Genomic DNA, 19092 nt, shown 5'->3' with positions numbered 1-19092 from the left:
TTTGACATTTTTGCCATCTTGAATGTTATAAAAAAAATTTAAAAAAATGATAATCTCAAATAAAAAGTAATAGTAAAAGTAAAAGTGTAACAAATACAGCTGAAGTGGCCACCACCTTAAATCTATGATTAGGGTTTTTTTGTTTTAATTTCAATCAAATAGCAAGCTAAAAATTACAATAAGTAGAAATTATTTGGCAAATGAGTGACAATGCAACAAGTTTGAGCAACAGAGTAATATTTGCTTTCAAAAAGAAAATGATAGTAGCATAATTCAACTGAAAGGGAGGGATAGATGAGAATTGTTAGATTTAGATGCTACAAAGTGGTCCCTGTCTATTCTCTATATTGTAGCAATATTTGTATGTTATCCCTTTAAATGGCTAATTGTTTATTGAAAAATGAGAATGATAGATACAGTGAAACACAGGACAAAAGAATTCTAAATGAAAAGAATTTGATTAATAGTAACACTCAACAGTAAAAATAATGACCAGAATTATATAGAGTATAAGCAAATTTTTTTTAAGCCTAAGGAAATTGCCTCATTTGCCTAACAATAATTAAACACAGCTCTGAGCTAGGTGGCTTATAACAAATACACACGTCTGGAAATGACGTGTCATTAATATTAAATTTTTTCTGTGTATAGGACGGGTTTACATGCAATTGTCTACCTTCGTTATAATTTTTTAAAAATTAAATATTGGAATCCTATGTAACATTGGATCTATACACTAATCTAGTTGCGCTGCAGGCAAGGTGCGTCTGTGTATATGACCATATATTGTAAGCACTCTAATGGTGTCATTCTTTTTTCTTTTTCTTTTTTTTTTTTTCTTTTTGTTTTGAATGCAATTGCAACACATATATCATGAGATAACATTGTATATACAAGAGATTAGAGTTTTAATATGGCCATTTCCCCGTGGAAAAATGTCTATCATGAACAGTACTATAAAAATTGTCGGATAATGACAATAAAGTCTCAAAAAAAAATTTATGACAGTTAAGTTCCTTGATAAAAAAAATTTTAAAGAAAATTATAAATGTTGATTTAGTGCGTGTTCGGATAAGTAAAATAATCAATTTTTTTGCAAAAATACTCAAACATCAGTAAAACATGTAATCGATTGTTAGGAGACAAATTAATTTTTTTCCATAAGCTCCCTCACACAGCTTCTACGTTCTTCTGCGTTCGAAAGAGAAGGAAAAACTTATCAAAATGAATGTGAGAAAATTACAAAGAAAGGCCCTAGAAAAAACATAAGAAAGGCACAAAATTTAATAAAAATAAAACCAAACTCTCTTCGCTCTTTTCTTTCTTTTTCTTAGCAAATTTAAACTTTGAATCTTTAAAAAGTTGCTAGCATAAGTTCCTGTCAATCACCATCCTTCACTAACACTTACTACTATAAAACTAATTCAAATAAAATATTAATGGTAGAGAAAAATAATTTAATTTAATTTAATTTAATTTAAATTTAAAGGTCATTACAAAAGATTATTGCATTGGTCCAGAGAGAGAAATTTTTCATCATTTGTTATATTACTACATTTTTTATTTTGCTAAAATTTCAAGGCAGTGCTTAACATTTTCATCAGATATAGCTCATATCCTGATATCATTACAAATCAAATTTTATATTATCTTCTTCCATTAGTTATTGTAAAATTAATGCTGGTATTTAGAATTAAATCTTTCTTTTTTATTAAATTTATTTTAACTAAGATATATTGAGTTACTTATTTACATAAATTTATTTAATTAATTAGATCTGTAATTTAAATAATATATTTTACTTCTTAAATAAAATGTAACAGCTTTAATAATATTATATAAAAATTTATTAATAATTTAATTTTGAAAAAAAATATCCTTTATGATAATTTTTACAGCTAAAATTAATTCTAAAAAAATTATATAAATATCTTCAATTTTATTAAATTAATTTTAAAAAAAGGTATCCAAACAAATTGCATTATAATATAATTAACTATGATTAAAATATATTATTTAATTAATTATTTTTATAATTTATTATATGCAACTAAAATTCAAACAGGTACTTAGACTATTGAGACTAAATGGAAGCTTAGATTGAATAGGTTAAGAATATGGATTTGCGTGTGATATTTAAGTCAAAATAGTAGCATTAGGTAAATGTCCGTTAAATGAGTTGTAATTGGGTTCTAGCAGTATTTAAGCCCATTCACTCCAAAGCCCACTATTCTTCAACAAAAAAAAAAGGAAAAATAAAAAGGAAAGAAAGGAAAGGAAATTGCTTTGATCTTTTGGGCTCAAAATTGGGCTTATTTTGCTTTTGTTAATGCTGGAATCTTGGGGGGAAGACAATGATGTTTCCAATTTTTATCCAAAAAAACAATGATGTTTCCAAAACTTCCTAAGGTTGCAAATCTCATGATTGATTCTCGTGACTATTTCCAAATCACTAATATTAACGTAATTCTTTTAAATATTTGTTTCCTTCATATTCATATTTCCTTCTTTTTCTTGAGTCTAATTTTAACTCCCATTTGTTATTTTTGTGATAATTTGAGATAATTATATTTTGAGTTAATATGCAATTTAAACTCTGAACTATAGATTCAGGAACTATTTGAACCCTAAATTTAAAAAGATATGTCAAATTGGGACATAAATTGCAATTTTTTTCAAATGAATTTGATAAACATTTGTTGAAAGTTAACGATAGAGGTGAAATTATCTCACCTTTAATTGTTTAGGATTTAGAATGCATCTCTTTTAAAAGTTTAGGGTTTAAATTGTTCCTGAACCTATAGTTTAACGTTCAAATTACATATTAACCACATGATAATATTACAAATTTTTTAGGATATGAGAAGAAGGAATTAAAAAAGGTAAATAATGATGATAAAACTATGTAAAAGAAGGCTGTACATTGTAATAATGAGTAAAGCAGTTTTTGGCGGAGATTATGATGGGTATGAATAAGACAAGCATCGAGTTGACTATTTTTGTTCTTGTTAGGTGGGGTTTTAATTGGCTATTAGTAGCAACAATAAGAGCGCAGCATAATCTTTCGCTATAAACGAACTTTTATATTTTTTCCCTTTTGTTCTTTAACATAATGAAATCTTATAATAATATCAGTGAAAAAAAAATACTATCATTCTTTTTTTGGAAAAAATCTAGAATTTATACACTTTTTTCTCTATCAATATATTATAAAAGCATTTAATTTTATTTTATAAATTTTTACCTTTATCGATCAATTCAAATTAAGAAACTTACACTCTCCTTCAAAATCTTTTTAAAAATTGATATAACATGCAAATACACTTTTTTGTTACTATTGAATTATTATTGATTGGAGCATTTTTTTTAAATATAAAAGGGTTAATATGTAATTTGTACCTTGAATTATAAGTTCAAGGGCAATTTAAACCCTAAGCTTTTAAAAAGATGTATCATGAATCTAAACAATTAAAGTTGGACCAATTTCGTCCCTATCATTAACTTTCAACAAACGTTCGTCAAATTGGGGCCTAAAATATAATTTTTCTTAAATGAATTTAATGGAGTAATTGTTTTTCTGATGTCTTGGGATCCTAATCCCTTTTTGTGTAATTTTTCAAAGAGCTGCTCATCAATTAAAGGCAAAGGAACTCTACACTTCGCTAAAGGGCCATTAAAAGCCTTTTTCAATCGTCGATAATGATGTGCTTAAGGCAAAAATCAATAATGACTCATAAAGACGTTCTTCCTACAATGTTTCAATCGCATTAAACAAGTATGTTCTTCACATATAGGGCATGCATCAATATATCCTGACAGGTTTTCATAGGTAAGAAAGTCATTTATAGTGCTAAACAACATAGTTCGTAGGATGAATTATTCCTCCTTGTGCCCATCATAGACCTCCACACATATCTCTCATAATAGCTTCAATCTTCAATCAACGAAGCGAAATATACATCTATATCATTTCTTGGTTGTCGAGGCCTAGAAGTTAATAATAACAGCATCATAAAATTGTGTTTCATGCACAACCATGGAGAGAGGTTATAGATCATCAAAATTACCGACCATGTACTATGAGTATTACTTTGCATGTCATAAGGGTTCATTTCGTCAGTGGCTAATGCAAGGCGCATGTTTCTATCTTCATCTTCGAACTTGGAATACATAAGATTAAACTTTTTTCATTGAATAGAATTTTTAGAATGTCATAGCTTGCCATCCTTGATTCTCTCATCAGTATGCCATGTTAAGTACTTAATTGAAAGTTTGTTTTATTTTTAAATAAAACTAATGAGTTAATTATTTTTTATTGATTACAGTAAAATAGTTAAAATTAGCATCGTCTATATATTATATAGGCGTCTGAATCTTGGTATGATTAGAAAATACCACAATGCTTTCGTCGAACTATACCCATTTCTCTTGTATCGTGATACATCACATTTTGGACACTTATCTAAAGTTGAATACACATCTCGAAAGAGGACACAATCATTAGGACATGAATGTATCTTTTTATAACTCATCCCAACAATACATAGCACCTTTCTAGCTTCGTAAGTATTAGGTAGAAGCTCATTGTACTCTGGAAACATGTAACCTTCTCACTCCACTAAACACACTTAACAAATAAAACTCATGGTAATTGAGGGATTAGCTTCGAAAAGTGATTACCAAGTTTTAATTTAAAAGTAAGGGATCCTATATTTTTTAAATAGAAACAAGTTAACATCGATAAAAATCTTTCACATCAGAGTAAAAATAAGTTTCGAAAACATAGGATACCTTAAAGGAGTGAAAGAAGTCGAAAACGATTGAAAACAAATTATATACTAAAATACGGAGCAATGTGCCGTGGCAGACACACTCTGTGCTATGATGTGTTGCTTTTTGTGCCACGCACCATGGCTTAGGCGCCATGCGCCGTGGTGTGTTGCACAAAATTTCACTGGTTCTGCTGTCATTTGACAGCAGAATTGGGGGAACTTTTGACTCGTCCCAATTCTCTATCCGACGTTCGAATGACGTGATCTAGGTGTCTACAGAAAGCTCTTTTCCTGTACTAACTAATGGCATGGGTTTTATTTCCAAAACAAACCACACTAGGAAGTTAGATATCCAAACACATTTTAACCACTTTTTAACACTTTACACAAAATGGGTGTCCAAACCCTCAACAAGTGCCAAAAGCTTTTCCTAACACCTAGATCATATCGAATGGACCTAGGACTATCAGTACAACATGCAAAAGCACGGAGACAACATTATAACTAAAATTCACTCCTCAATCCCAATTTACCAAAAATAAAGGGGGAGTTAAATTAGCATTGCATTTAACTCAAATCATTCAAAACATGCTCAAAACTTCTTTTCTATACTTGCACTAATATTTTGACCCTATAAACATATATATGACAACATACATAAAGGCTAAGGCCCAAAATACAATTCTAACATTTTCAACAACCAAAATAGTGCAAGTGAGGTAATATGCATCCTAGAATTGACAAGCTATATACTATTACACAATTAAAGCTAATCTAGAGGCATATAGTAGGAATATACTAATTTCCTATCTCTTTAGTCTTCTCCCTCTCAACACCAGAGCTAGAGCTTGAAAAATATTAAATAAGAGGGGTGAATCTAGCCACTCAATAACTAAAGTTAAACCTATCCTATATAGTTATATATCAATTATAAAGCAAAAACATGCATAAGGAGATCAAATTTATAAAACATATCCCCATATATTAAATTTTATCATTTATCACTCTATAACTTCATTACTCACATAGCTAGGTGCATTGTCTCCATATTCTTAGATATGAGACAAGACCCATACTCTTGCGACTTGCCACCACTTAGCACGTGTGACACGTCATATATTTATTTAGGCAATGATCAACCAACCTTATATCCTCCTTATTTTCTTAAACTGAAACCGTGGGCTATAACACTGATTAGCAAGGTACATAAAACTGGACCGGTCATTGAACTGGTCATGGCACTGGGTCACAGGTTAGTGGTTCAATTAGGGTTGAACCGGTGGCAAACCGATCATGATTAGAATAATACAATTTAAATAAAAAGATATTAATTATAAAAATATTCAACCAAATCCAACCACTCAAAAGTCTAACAGTAATAAAATATAACACTTTAAATATCTATCATTACAACTCTTAAATCTCAAAAGTGTAGAGAAGAGATGGAGATAGAGCTGGAGAAGAGATTGAGATTGAGTTGGAAAAGAGACGGAGAGTCAGAGACTAAGCTGGAGAAGAGATGGAGATAGCAGAGACAGAGATAGAGCTGGAGAAGAGACGGAGATTGAGCTGGAGCCTGGAGAAGAGACGGAGACTAAGCTAGAAAAGAGACGCTGATTACGTTAGGGCGAGAGAGGAGAGACACAGATGAAAGGCCGAACTAAATGCTGTCTGAAAATTTGGATTGGACTTAGTGTGCTCTACCTCTAATTTTTTATTTTTTGACTTTATTTTTATTTTTTTTGTCATCTCATTTCTGAACTCAGCACTCTGAAAAATAAAAAATGAAAAAAAAATTCCCTAAAAAAATAACCTAGTTAACCCAGTTAACCCACTGGATTAACCGAATTATACCGAGTTGAACTCGGGTTGATCGGGTTACATCGATTCATTTCCTCACCGATTTAAAAGTAAACCCAGACCAGACAAAGGACCGGGTCACCGATTTTTGGGTTGACCCAACCACTTCAGTTTGGGTTTTAATACCATGCTGATTAGGGCTCCGTCCGTATAACTGGACTACCCAAACTCACTAATCATGAGGTGTGACCTGGCCAAAGATTACAAGACTCACTCTTGAACCACGGGTTCCCCTATTCTTGAATCCTTGGGGTGTCTCATACCTTAGGCTATTCTCCTCATTGAATCGGTGGAGATAGCTAGGTTCTGGTCCCTTGATAAACTATGAGACAGTCCCTCAACAAACAGTGGGACAAGCCTTTAGCCCCCATGCACTGGAGGGCAGCCGAATTACTATATGAATTTTCTCTACTCCTAAATCCCTAGGCAAACTCTTGCCACTAATTATGCCATAATCATTACTTACTTGAGTTTACTTTTTTGCTTTCATTTACTCACTTTTACAACAACCACGTTAAGCTCACGACCTTACACTACCCAAGTGTGTATTCTCATCATTTCTCAAAATTCAATTTTTTCATTAACAAACAACTACTTCTATACCTCATCACATACATCTTTCAGCAACAAAAATAATATTCATTGTTAGAACTCTCTTGACTTTGCACATTGCACTTTCAAGTCAAAAATAACATTTCCATACACTCAATAAAACATATATATAGTTTTACATAAAAATCAATCTCATGCATGTAACATTTACTATTTGCACTCAACAATCAATTAACATACAGCTACCTAAAGTAGAGTTTTTCTCTGATTACCTCAAACCTTTGAGAGGTTAAAAGTTCACCCCTCAATCAATTAGCTTTCAAGTTTGAATTTCTACTCTAATAGGAGACTAAAAGCCAAAACTACAGTCAACCAAGTTGAATTCCATTAACATAACAAATTCAAACAATTTGAACCCTCAATCTCTACTTCTAAATTGTCCAACCTTCACTTAACAAGAGGTAGAGTCTAACCATTGGGTTTAATAATTACCTTTAGCTCCTAATAACATTAATGAGCCATTAAATCCCCATTAATGGCATCACAAACTTCTAACCACCTATAATAAATGAGATTTTTGGGTATTTATAGTGCCCAACAACCTAAGACACTAAAAACTCATCATACCTGAGTTTAAATACTCTAATCTACCCCCATTAACTCCATTTGATTCAACAAATTCAGGCCCATAACCTATACGGATCGAAATCCTACTTCCACTATCAAACCCTAATCATAAACTCATAAATGTGGAAGGAAAAAGGGAGATTAATGAGTATAATACTTACCTTGGGTGTTTGTAGCCTTCAAAATACTCTCAAAGTGATCCCCAAGTAAACCCTAGCAGAGTTATGGTGCGCCTCGTCTTTCTCTCTTTTCTCTTTTTCTTTTTTCTGTCTCATTTCGCATATGATAAAATCCAGAAAATGGCCATATGTCGCGGCGGACGCACAATGCGCCATGGCACATGGCACAAAGAGGTCCTCCCTCGCTTAGATATGGCTATGCTCCGTGGTAGACGATCTACACACCGCGACGTGTGGCACATCAACTGCAACTCTTCTTTTTCTTCTCCTTTCGATGCACGAGTGGTCCGCCTTGATACCAGAGCCACAACTAGAGCTGAAATAGAATCAAACATGATTTTTAGACCTCTTTAGCCACATACCACTTTAATTTACTTAATTACCATAATTAGATTTAATTAATCAGGAAATTAAAAATCAGGATGTTACAAAACATCTCATATAAAAGTTCAAGCAATCTGTAAAATTCTTATCGCTCCATCCATTAGCTGCTTTTAAGTTGTACAATTTCAAAATAACTAATAATTTTGTGAATTTTTTACAATCGAGATACAATAGTCTATTAGCATCACTCTTTAACCTCTCAAACATCTCAAGACAGTCCTTAAAATTCTCTTCAATCATATCAATTATCTCATCAAGATGGTCAACATCATATATCTCACTATCATGATCAAATGATGCGTAGCTCACATTATCCCTCCAATCACTAGTATAATTTCTTATCTCTCCATATATGGTCCAACATGTGTAAGTTGGATCAATCTCATTACATACTAAATGATCTTTTAATTCTATTAGCCTTACTCATTTTTTATAGCAACATTTTAAACAAGGACATATGACTCCACGGAGATCTTGATCACGAGAAAATGCAAACTCAATAAACTCATCCACCCCATTCTAATATTTTCTAGACAATCGATTAGCTAACATCTATTTACAATCCATATCACTAATACAGTCATAAAAATACAAAAAAAAACAAAGATTTAGAATATTTTTCTAAAAAATTTGGCAAAGTCCCCTCTAAAAGTGAAACATCCCAAATAATTAACTTCAATAATTCAATATATCAATTCATCAAAAAAAAAATTGTAGCATAATGTAACAAAAATCTATCAAACAATTGTGATTTATCTTAAGTTTAACTATTAACTTAATACAATTATAATCATAAAAAATTCATTTACATAACAACTCAATCATATATAATTATAATCAACTTCAAGTTCAATTTTAACTAATAAGAGAGAAGTTTAACATCTAAAACAAAATAAAAACCATAGTTATAAACATGTATTATTATTAGTAATATATATATAATAACTTATTAAAATTACTATATAATTATATAATTTAAAAAAATTAAAACTAACCTCGGAATAGGCACCGAAAGGGGACGACAGCAATGACAGAAATTGAAACAACTATGGTAGCACCAATGACGGAACAGGGACGGAACGCGATCTGAAACAGGGACTGAACGGTCAAAACTAGAAACAGGTACTGCAGTGATCTGAAACTAGAAACAGCAACTAGAACGATGAAAGAACGGGTTGGTCGAAGCGACTGGAACGGCAGGAAGTACGGCTCGATCGACGGTGGAAGAACAACGACAAGAACGGTCAAAGGGAGAGAATGAAGCTTGAAGGTTTTAAAAGATCAGAGGTTCTACTAATTGCATATTTCAAAAGTCTGATATAAAATTAATTACTTTTTTTAATTAAAAAAATAGAAAATCTTCAGGAGCTTTTTTTAAAAAAACGCTCTTAAAAAAATCTATAACTTTTGTAAGTTTTAATTATTTAATTTTTTTTATTATTACCTAATTAAGTTTTATAAATTTTTATGACAATTATAAGAGTGCTCTCAAAGAAAGCACCCTTACAAGTCTTAATTTTAAATTTTTTTATTTTTAAAAACTTAAAGGTGTGCTTTTATTGGTCATTATTTAAAAAAATTATTTTATTTTTTTGGCACCTATAAGCACTTCTATAGGTCTCGAATTTTAAAAAGATTTTATTTTTTGGAAGCATAAGATTGCTTATAGAAAAAGTTCTCTTATAGATCCTTATTTTTATAATAAATATTTTATTTTTTTTGACACATAAAGCACTCCTATCTAGGTGATGAAAAAATAAAATATTTGTTATAAAAATACCATAAAGCACTCCTATAGGTTTTATTTTTAATTTTTTTTCTTTTGAATGTGTTTTATTAATAAGTGCTCCTATAGGTTTAATATTTCAAAGTGCTTTTTCAAAAAAAGTGCTCCAGTATTTTTCACCTATATTTTTTGGAACACTTTTTTATATAAATACTCTAAAATAGGCATTCTTAAAAATATATTTAATAGTAGTGATGACATAAATTTGGCATAGATTAAATAATTTATAAAAAATATAAATGTTTTAATTTAATTGAAAACAAGTGTCTTAAGTATATAAGACAAGTATATGAGTTTTTTTTTTCCTTTTGATAATTGTAATTTTAATCTTATTTAAATTTAAGTTCTACGGGACCTGAGAATTATCTATGGATTTGAGGAGACGTTTGGGTATTTAGATTGGTTATAGAAGACTTGATAGTGATTTTCTCATTTAAATATAATGTAAAACTAAAAGATTGAAAATGTATTCTTCAATATCCCATCCAATCGCTTTCTTTATCATTGCCTATTATTCATAAGCCGAGCCGAGTAGAATCATCTTGATGACAAAGCTCTCCCAATCAATATTGAACATCAGTAGATATCTAGGATGTGAATTCGAGGTCACTGATTAAATTAGCGTAACTCTGTCATTTGAGCTATATATGTGTTTGTTAGTTCAATCAATTATTTTTGTTGGCAGGTGGCAACGAATATTTTCCTTTATTTCTTTATCTCTTTTCAATTATTTTCTATAGATATTATTAAAATTTGGGGCATCATTATAAGTTTCCCCTTTTTCAGAGTAATCTTCAGACCCAAAGTTGCCTAGCCAAAGTTTCGCGGGTACTCATAATCGGGTTCGTCTTCGGGACCCAAAATAAATCTAAGCAATTTAAAGATTAAATTTAGATGGTGCAAATTTTTTAAATTTTATACTTTATAAAAAATAAAAATTTATAAATTGTTTTGATAAATATATTTATCATTAATTTAAACAGTACTGATCTAATTTAAATAATTTAATTTAATATTATAATTTTTATAAATTGATTAGCTAGATATACTGTGGACAATACAGATTCAATAATAATTTTTTTAATAATTTTTTTATTTTAATGAATATAAAATAAAAATAAAAAATCTAGACCTTATAAATAAAAATTTAATATTAAATCTGAATTATCCAAAATACATTTAGATAGTTAATTTATAAAAATTATAACATTAAGTTGAACTATTTAAATTAAATTAATACTGTATAGATTAATGATGAATATATTTATAAAAAAATTATAAATTTTTATTTTTATAAAATATAAAATTAAAAAGCGCCTGAGTGCTAAGCACCGAAGACGGATCCCCCATAATCACAATATATCCCTAGAGTCGCTTCTCTGTTATCGGTACCATATTCTGTGAGTAAGGAATCTCACACCTCGATTTTCGTTTCCTTATGTTGCTTCGATTTTGTGTGAGCACTCTTTTGTTGCCTTGATTTGACTTCGACTCAACAATACTCTGTTAATTTTTCGTTTTTGTTTTGGACCGACTGAGGAATCAAATCAAATTATATCATATACGTGTGTGTGTTGTATCATATATGTGTGTGTGTGACGCGCACACACACATATATTGATTGTAAAGTGGGTATTATCATACTGTTTGATCTACAGGAGGATGAACAGTACCATACTTTTTTTTAAAAAAAATTGGTTTTTTATAATAAGAGTTTATATGAAACTTATAATAAAAATTAAAAAAAGGTGTGGGATCCATAATTTAAAAAAGTGCTTGTAAATATAAGATTAATAAAAAAAATAATATATTCTCTCTGTTTAAAAATATAAAGCATTTTTTAAAGAGTTAGATATTTAAAAATATAAAGAATTTTTAATTTTTTAATGTGTAATTATTACCTTTTTTTAAAAAAATACCCCTATTGATAATGACTTCATATTTATTATAGGATATTTAATAAGGATAAATATAAAGAGATAGAATTAGTTTGAAAATAAAGAACTACTTTATTGGGGGTAAAATTTGATTAAAAATCTCTTACATTTTTTAACGAAGAGAATATATAAAATCTAATATATTTTTGTAAATGTAGGAGATTTATCATTTGTTATTTTTATTTTGTATATGTATAATATAATTAATTATATATAACATACAAATTAAAAAAAAAGTGCAGGACCCGCATTGAAAAATGTTTGTAAATATGTGACTCAACAATATGTATGAGATCTAATATATATTTTTTTGTAATTATTTGTATATAACATAAAAATTTGAATAATAAATATAAAATAGAACATTTTATTATTTAAATTAATCATTTATTCTCATTCACTTTTATATCTAAGAAAATTTTATTCAATTCACATAGTTTAAAAAATTAGTTAATTCTAATAATTATATCTAAAATTAAAAAATATGGATTAAGATGTACTTATGATTAATATTATTTTCCTAATTTAATGATACTGTCATTTAATGAAGAATAATTCAAAAATGTCATAAATACTTTTTGAAATTTTTTTCCTTATGAAAAATAACAACAAACCATATGAAAAATTTGCTTATGTTTAAAAATTGAGAAAATATATAGTACAATTTGTCAATGGATTATCATAGAATTATAGTGATTTTGTGAGATATATCAAATTTAAATTTAATGACTGAAATAAATTCTATCACTTAATGAGTGTCAGATGTGGTATGATAATAATTATTCAATTTAATTGGAATGTTGTAACATATTTTGTCATATAATGCTATCTATTGTTTTATTATAAATGTTAAATGTTAAACATATAATAAAAATGTAAATTGAAAACTTATAATAAAATTTAAATTTATTTTTTAAAAATTATAAAAATTTAAATCTACATCCATTGAAATTTAGGTCTACATGCAAAGGAAATAAATTATAGAATAAAACAGATTTTTATAAAATAAATTTCTTATTTTTACTCATAAGATGAATTTTTAATTTGTTACCAAGTACAATAAATTTTAAACTAGAATAAGTTGGTTTTCGTATATTTAAAATTCATGGGGTAATGAATCTTAGAATAAAGTACATTTTTTATTTTTAAAGGGATAATGAAACTTCAAATCCCTCAAATTTGCTTACTTATTGATTTATTTTCTTAAGGTTAATTTTTATCGATTTAATCCCTAACATTTTCTTAAATTTTCACTTTAATCTTTTAGGTTTTGAAACAAAAATTCACCCTTAAATTAATATAACATATAAAGTATGCTGATAACTTGATATATTACATTTGGCTAAATGAAAACAAACTTGTCTTCAAGTCAATTTGATTTTATCATTAATTTACATGGCTGTTAATTCAATATTTTTCATCTATGTTAGCAAATTTTAACAATACATTACCTTTTTTTAAAACAATAAATTTGAAGGATTAAATTGTTATTGAGACAAATTTAAGATGCTAACTTTTTATTAAGGCAATATTGAAAGAGTAAATTGTTATTGAACCAAATTTTAGCATCCCTTTTTAAATATGTATTAGGTAATAAATTATAAAGTAGAATGAGTTATAATGTATATTGAGTGATAGTATTTTAACATATTTTTTGTTTATGTATGTTATGATTTAATTTTTAAATTTTAATAACAAAGTGTAAGGGTAATAAATTTTGCTTAAAAAATATATTGTTTACATTTTTATTGTGCTGACAAGTTATATAATAAAATAAGTTGATGAAAAGGTAAAAAAATTTATAATAAAAAGTTGTGTGAATGCAAAAATTATTTTTAGAAGAGATATTTTAAATTATGTTGATCAATAATTGAATTTAACTTAGTTAGATAATTATATAAAAAAATTTTATTTACATTTTTTATATGCACAAGGATAAGAAATCCATAAATAAAATAAGTGATTATTTATATTTATAAGTAATAACTTTTTAACTAGAAAATATCGTTTAAATTTTAATTTATGTAGAGTTCACGTATAAAAATTTTTAATATTTTTTATATGCACATAATATCATATTTTAAAATAATTTATATAAGAATAAAACAAATTGTTATCATTTTTATTACTAGTAATTATCTTTTTATTAGAAGCAATTCTATTCGAGGTACAATCGAGTATTAAATGTGGGTACTTCTCTTAATGGGAAATAATTTTTATCCTTCAATTGTTATAGCCAATACTAAAATAAAATAAAATATTCATACAATTTAAAAGAAATATATATGTTTTAGAATTTTAATTTACATAGATATAACAATTCATATATTGAAATAAATTATTATTTCCTCCATTAAAAAATGTAAGATATTTTTAAAAAGTTAGATATTAAAAAATGTAAAGTATTTTTAGTCTTTCGAGATATAATCATTATTTTTTTAAAAAAAAAGCCCTTATTGATAGTGATTTTATATTTATTATAGGGTGTTTAATAGGAGTAAATATAAAAATATAGGATTAATTTAAAAGTAGGTAATTACTTTATTGGGGGATGAGATTCGATTAAAAATACTTTACATTTTTTGATTGGAAAGAGTATCTATATTTGATTATATATGGGATAACAAATTTTATGACAAAACAAGTTATTATTTATTTCTATTTTTTAATCACAAATATGTTAGGAAATTAAAAGTATATTGTTAATTTTTATTATGGTAATCATTTATCTATAATCACATATATAATTTTATTTCACACTTTCTATAAACTAGTATTTTTATAAAATTACCAAATTGATATTTACTTGCAATTTAAGTTCTATTCATTTTTATGATTTGTTTCAATCGAACAAAATGATTGGGAGGTGGGATTTTAAATTTTAGTGACTTCCATTTTTTTTTAAAAAAAGAGAATTGTAGTTAGAAATTTTTGTGTTAATAAGCATTTTGAACCCTAAAATATTACGTGAAAAGTATTTTGGACCTTAAACTTTTAACTTCATAATAAATTAAACCCCACTATTAACTCATTATTAATATCATTACTGTTCATCAAGTGGGGCCTAGTCAAATGTTGTTATGGTACTCTCTTGCTGATGTGTCATTTTTAATGAGAGCCACAAATTTTAACACGAGTAGTATCATTAATCCTAAACTTTAAAATTTAAAGCAAGTTATTCCCATCATTTATGTGTAGAATGCTGATCATTATATAAATCAAATTAGCCTCAACGTGATCCGCTACGGTGAATGTATCGTTGGCCGTGATGAACAACCCATAATTTTATGAAATGACATTTTTTGCCCTTTTTTGTAATATTTTTTAGATGCTTGGTGTCTCATACTTCCATATATTCTATAACTCTGATTTAATCTTATTTTAAATAAAGTTTATTTATTTAATGGTGAAAATTTAGAATCTCATTTGAAAAGAAGTTTATGTATCAAAAGATTTTATAGATTATGGATGCGAAAGTCAACAATTTCATCAATAGATTTCAAACCCAAATCAATTGGTTAATTAAAATTTTTAAATTTCTTTTTAAATGAAATCCTAAGTTTTCACCATTGAATAAATAAATATTATTCAAAATAAGAGTAAATTAGGGTTATAGATTATATAAAAACATGAGATACCAACAATTTGAAAAATATTACAAAAAAGGAACAAAATATGTCATTTCATAAAATTATGAGTCATTCACCGTAGCAAATGATGCGGACCACGACGAGGCTAATTTGATCTATGTAATAGTCAGTATACTATGTATAAATATTGGGGGTAATTTGCTCTGAATTTTAAAGTTCAAGATTCAAGATACTAATCGCACAAAAATTTAGGATTTGTGGCGCTTATTAAAAATGACACATTAGTAATGGACTGTCACATCAACATTTTTATCAAACCCCACTTAATGAATAGTAACAACATTAATGATGAGGTATAATTTTGCTATAAATTTAAAAGTTTAGGATTAATTTTATACATTTTAAGAGTTTAGGGCCTATAGTACTTTTTGCGTAATACTTTAGAGTCCAGAATGCTCATTAACCCAAGGTTTTTAATTGATTTTTTATTTTTTTCTTTTACATATCTCAAATGAAATTTTACAATATATTTGTCCATTTTTTTAAAATTGAATTCATTAAAATGTTATTTATCTTTTTTTATTCACTTTAAACAAAAAATGAGGGTTAATATTTTCATGCATCGCATGAGGTATAAATTTTAGTTCCATTAATAAAAGATAGCAAGTCTTAATAGTACTGAATGAAAACAAAAGTCACAAGTCCAAACAAAAGTCATCAGTAGACCTTGAGAAAGCTTTTGATAAGCTACGATGGGAATTTATCCTTGACACCTTAACAAATATTGGTTTACCTTCTTCCCTTATTAATCTAATCATGACTTGTATTACTTCTAATTCCATGCAAGTCATCTGGAATGGTTGCCCCACTAACAGCTTCTCCCCTATGAGAGGTGTGCTACCAAGGTATCCACTCTCCCCATACATCTTTGTTCTTTGCATGGAACGCTTATCACAAGCAATCATGGCTGAAGTTGTCAAAGGAACTTGGCATACTATTAAGCTGTGTTGAAGGAGTGAAGCTCTCTCATATCTTTTTTTTTTGCATATGACTTAATTCTCTTTGGCGACACATTTGATTTGTAAATTGAAACAATTTAAAGAGTATTATAGTAATTCTGCATCTCATCAGGACAAGTTATCAGCCACTCTAAAACCTAAATCTATTTCTCCAAGAATGGTCCTGATGCTTCTTGCAATAACATTTGTCAAAAATTGGGGTTCCAAGGCACAAGTTCCCTTGAGAAATACCTTAGTATTCCCCTAATCACTGGGAGAGTAACTACCACCACTTACAATTATAGTCTTGAGAGAATTCAGCAAAAGCTAGCTAGTTGGAAAAGTAGAACCCTCTCCCTGGCTGATCGCATTACTTTAGTTAAGTTGGTGCTTACATCCATCCCCTTCTACTCAATACTGAGTACCTTTTCTGTCTCTAGCTGCCATGCAATTGAGAAAATTGTAAGAAACTTCATTTGGGGTCATACAGATGATCATCAAGGTGTGAACTTGGTCAAATGGGATGACCTTTGTCAACCTTTATCTCATGGAGGTTGTGGATTGTTGAACTTAGAAGGTCAAAATAAGGCCTTTCTTGCAAAATTAGTTTACAAAATTGCCTCAAACCCAACTATGCTATGAGTGCTTGTCTTGCGAGGGAAATACAATATCAAAGGACTATATCCATCAATTCCTAAATGCTCAAAACCTTCTTATTTATGGAGAAGCATTACAAACATTTGAGAAGAATTAATGATACGTATCAAATGGAAACCAGGTGATGGTAGGCATTTAAAATTCTAGACTGACTTTTGGGTTGGAGACTTGGAACCTTTAAGGAACCTTGCCTAGACTAATCTTACTGAGCTTGAAAAAGAAAAATTGATTACTGATTTTCTTAAAGACAATGGTCAATGGAACTGGAGCCTTTTCGAACATCTCTTGCCTGATTCCATCTTACAACAAATTAACACTGTTAGTATTGCTCCTATTGGTTCTACGACTACCTGCTCTTGGAATCTCACTCCTAATGGTGCATTTACTGTCAAATCAGCATACCAAGCCTTTGTCTCTCAAATTTGGAACAATGCAGACACAAAATGGAAGCATGTATGGAAGCTTCCAGTAGCCCAGTGAGTGAAAACTTTCATTTGGCTACTACTTAAAGGTCGTTTATTAACAAATTTTGAACGTCTACGAAGGAGGATGACTGATAACCCCCTGTGCTCTCTTTGCAACAACCCAGTTAAAGACATAAATCATGTTTTCTAAAGTTGTTCCTTTGCAGCTGCCGTATGGAAAAAAGTTTTACTGATGGATATGTATGCTGAATTTTGCAAAACTACCTTTAAATCTTGGCTTGTTTGTTCAATCCAGAGTAAAAGGCTAGACATCTCTTGGAAAGTGGGAATTACCATTATATGTTGGAAATTATAGGAGGTTCGAAACCATAGAATCTTTACTGCTGATCACTACTCTATTGATTCATTCATTATACACATTAGGACTTTGGTAGATCACACCCTTAGAGTTCTTCCTACTTTTAAGCATTTGATGTAATTGGCTTCTGCCTCTTGTTTTTGTACAGTTTTCTTAATGAATTTCCCTTTTACTCAAAAAAAAAAAAATTCATAAGCCCAAACGCACAAACATATGTCATATCTGGTCTGTCTGATTAATCTACTCATCTGAATTATCATACACTCCCTCTCATTCCTCTCAATTTATAATATAATTTCCCTCTCATTCCTCTCAATTTATAATATAATTTTGGAGATGATTAAATATCTTAAAATATAGATTAGTTTGATGAAACCAAGGTTCAGTTAAGCATACTTTTCTGATATTATCATTCCCTTGTTATTATAGTCTTCCCTGTCTCCCTAATTATTTAAGATTATATTAAATGAATTATATTTTTGAAATTTATAATTTTTTTTGCAAAAAAGGCTGTAAAATATATTTAATTTTTGTATTTTAACTATTTATTCAGGAGTGTTTAATATTCTAAATTTTCATGTGGAACAATTTTATCTTTTAATACACTTGAAAATGGTAAACTAGACACCCTACCATTTAATATGTTAAGTTTAATAGTTAGTTGATCAAAAAATTTTAAAAGCCTAAAAATAACACAAAAAAAAGGACTCATGAAATTTCAAATAAGCACCCTGTAAAAGAAATTAATATGGTAAGTTCTTAAAATAATGGTTGGCTTTTTATTTGGATAAAAAATTTTATCCTGTTATTTATGTGTAATTTATTAGAGTTAACTGATATTAATTTTCACATAGAATACTTATGTATTCTTTCATGGATTCTTTAAGTAATTTTTGAGATCTCTTTTTATAGTGATTAATGTAACATCTCAAAAAATTAACCTTAGGTTAATTAAGTTAATTTAGAG

At 28.5% G+C, this 19092-nt stretch overlaps 1 protein-coding gene across 1 annotated transcript; it reads right to left on the bottom strand.

Annotated features, from left to right (window-relative positions):
• Positions 1-3839: 3839 nt before the first annotated feature.
• On the bottom strand, positions 3840-16652 carry LOC129313918 (uncharacterized). Its single transcript, XM_054957310.1, has 4 exons — positions 16518-16652; positions 9370-9637; positions 7973-8306; positions 3840-3987 (listed from the first exon to the last, which is right to left on the bottom strand). The coding sequence occupies exons 1-3, from the start codon at positions 16650-16652 to the stop codon at positions 8083-8085; spliced, it is 627 nt and encodes a 208-aa protein (XP_054813285.1). The 3' UTR covers positions 3840-3987; positions 7973-8082.
• Positions 16653-19092: the final 2440 nt, after the last annotated feature.

This window comes from Prosopis cineraria, unplaced genomic scaffold (genome assembly GCF_029017545.1).
Source record: "Prosopis cineraria cultivar Desert tree isolate PC_DT_omini unplaced genomic scaffold, ASM2901754v1 PC6, whole genome shotgun sequence".
NCBI classification, from domain to species: Eukaryota; Viridiplantae; Streptophyta; class Magnoliopsida; order Fabales; family Fabaceae; genus Prosopis; species Prosopis cineraria.
This window is presented reverse-complemented; position numbering and strand designations above follow the sequence as displayed.

Coding starts and splice junctions, on each gene's coding strand:
- LOC129313918 (XM_054957310.1), bottom strand. CDS start 16,652: ATGATTGCTTGTGATAAGCGTTCCATGCAAAGAACAAAGATGTATGGG. Junction 9,638..16,517: donor TGACTTGCATGGAATTAGAA/GTAATACAAGTC, acceptor AAAACCTTCAAG/CTTCATTCTCTCCCTTTGAC. Junction 8,307..9,369: donor CTTTCGGTGCCTATTCCGAG/GTTAGTTTTAAT, acceptor ATTCTATTTCAG/CTCTAGTTGTGGCTCTGGTA.